At 34.1% G+C, this 2,513-nt stretch overlaps 1 protein-coding gene across 11 annotated transcripts in view; it reads right to left on the reverse strand.

The window, feature by feature from the left end:
- LOC106868430 (tudor domain-containing protein 5) overlaps nucleotides 1–2,513 on the reverse strand; it is a 90,170-nt gene that overhangs the window by 9,997 nt on the left and 77,660 nt on the right. For all 11 annotated transcript variants that reach the window (XM_052971691.1, XM_052971656.1, XM_052971664.1 and 8 more), the window contains 2 exons: nucleotides 780–1,099; nucleotides 109–254 (listed from right to left, as the gene is read on the reverse strand). In XM_052971691.1, the coding sequence (XP_052827651.1) occupies nucleotides 109–254; nucleotides 780–1,099 (466 nt within the window). The remainder of the gene's footprint in view (nucleotides 1–108; nucleotides 255–779; nucleotides 1,100–2,513) is intronic.

The following is a 2,513-nucleotide window of genomic DNA, read 5'->3' on the forward strand; positions in this document are numbered from 1 at the left end:
AAAAAAAAAAAAAAAAAAAGCCCCCAAAACAGCAATGTAAATAAGAAAAATGAAAATGTGTTTGCAGAAGAATAATGACTAGTACAGGAAGATAGAGAAGAGAGTTACCAGGTGGGTCACGGTTTTCAACAGTGGGACTGAGTTTAATTAGTAGTTCATTCAACTTCTGCAATTTATCTTCAACATCTTCTAATTCTTTTACACAGTTTTCATAATCACTGGGATCTTTCATTAATCTGTTTAAAATTCGTTGTCTGAAAAGGAAATAAAGGAAGAGAACCACTTAGGTTTTATATTTATACATACATATATACATATATATATAGCAATAAGAAAATGGAGGGGAATAGGTGGTATTCATCAACTTGCAGACATTGTATTGTGTCAATTTACTTGTTTATTTGTTTACTAAAAGAACAATAACAATATTGGATATATATATATATATATATATATATATATATATATATATATATATATATATATATATATATATATATATATATATATATGACATATATACAAACTTATGTATATATACACATATTTATACACACACGCATACATAATTTTGTATTGTGATTTTGTACTTTGATTATTTACTTACAACCAAAAAGGTTAGCTCTAAGAAAGGCATCTGGCTGTGAAACTATACCCCAAATGACATTTGTCTAACCCATGCTAGCATGGAAAAAAGATGTAAAATGAATGATATATATATATATAATAAATTTATCAGGGGAAAAATTCTACTTGGGCATATAGGAAAAAAGGTTTACCTTTGCTTATGGAAAATAGTCAAATTGTAATTGATGGTCTTCATGTCTTCTCCTGAAGCACTGGAATGCCGCAGCCAAGGTACAGCCTCGAGAGAGCCAGCTTTAAATTTGATTTCTTGGGAAGGAGAGCTCCATTGTGACCGAAGACTAGGAGGGGAAGCAGACTTACTCAAATTCAATTGTCCCTTATTTTTGACGGAGAGATGCTGGACTTGATTTGAGAGTTTATTTGTAGGGATGGAGACAGGTGAAGTACATTTTACCATATTAAGAGTTGAGCTATCAGACACTTTTTTGAGAGAACTCCTTGCACTGTTATTCTACAATAAATTAAGATAAAAATATTAAACCTATGTTAAATAGTAGAAGCAAAGATACTGAATTGAAAATCACATTTATTATATATTGCAATTTGTCAACAAGTAATGTTTGTTATAAATTTCCACAGAACAACTACTGGTTCACAACCTTTCTGATGATGAGAGTAACAAGGGAATATTGTAAGTTGGTGCAGAACAAATATTGCAAAAGATTGTTTCAAAAACAATTTTTCAGTTTTCCCACTAAAAGATACACATGTACATATACAAATATATTTTTACCTAAGTTGAGAGCTACAGGAATAACTCCAGGGCTTAGAGTTCCGTACAAAAAAAAAATATATACAGGGTTTGGACAAAATAATGGAAACACCTAGCATCAAAATTTTGAAATATCTATAAAACTGTCAAAAGCTTATTTTTGTTTTTTGATTTATTATTAGTGTTGCTTAATATGTTTTGCTAAACTTGCTGTTTCTTTTCAGATATCATCAGAAAAAGGTAATTAAAATTCATTAAAATGACAGATCTATTAGACTTTCAAAGAGGTCAAATTGTTGGTGCTCGTATGGCAGGTGCTAGCCTAATGGAAACAGCTGAAATGTTTGATGTATCAAGAAGTGCTGTCTCTAAAGTAATGACAGCCTTGAAGAAAGAGGGAAAAACCTCCTCGTCGAAACAAAATTCTGGAAGGAAACCAAAACTTTCACATAGGGGCCGTCGGACTCTTATGCAAATTGTTAGAAAGGATCACAAAAGTACAGCTCCCAAAATTACTGCAGAGCTTAATGACCATCTCGGGAACCCAGTTTCCACAAAAACTGTTCGCCGGGAGCTGCACAAAGCCAGAATTCACAGGAGGGCTGCAATCAGAAAATCACTCCTTTCAAAAAGAAATGTTGCAAAGCATTTAGAGTGGAGTAAAAACGTACACAATTGGTCCCTAGAGCAGTGGAAGAATGTTATTTTCTCGGATGAGTCATCCTTTACCTTAATTATGACCACAGGCCGAGTATATGTGTGGAGACAGCCAAAAGAAGCATTTGACGCAGACTGTCTTCTTCCACCTGTTAAACATGGAGAAGGATTTGTGATGATCAGGAGGGGGGGGGCTATATCTTGGAAATCCACCTGCCCAATGGTTTCCCTTCATGGCAGATTTATTAGTCAAGACTAAGCATTTTGTCTGATCAAATTCATCCTATGGTTGCTGAACTTTTTCCGGAGGGAGAGGCAATCTTTCAGGATGATAATGCACCAATTCACACAGCTAAAGTTGTTGCTGAATGGCATGAGGAACATTCTAGTGAAGTTGAACATCTTAGCTGGCCACCACAGTCCCCAGATCTCAATATTATTGAACATTTATGGTGCATTTTAGAAAAATAAGTAAGGAATCAATATCCCCCCCCCC

Source organism: Octopus bimaculoides, chromosome 1 (assembly GCF_001194135.2).
Source record: "Octopus bimaculoides isolate UCB-OBI-ISO-001 chromosome 1, ASM119413v2, whole genome shotgun sequence".
Lineage (NCBI taxonomy): Eukaryota > Metazoa > Mollusca > Cephalopoda > Octopoda > Octopodidae > Octopus > Octopus bimaculoides.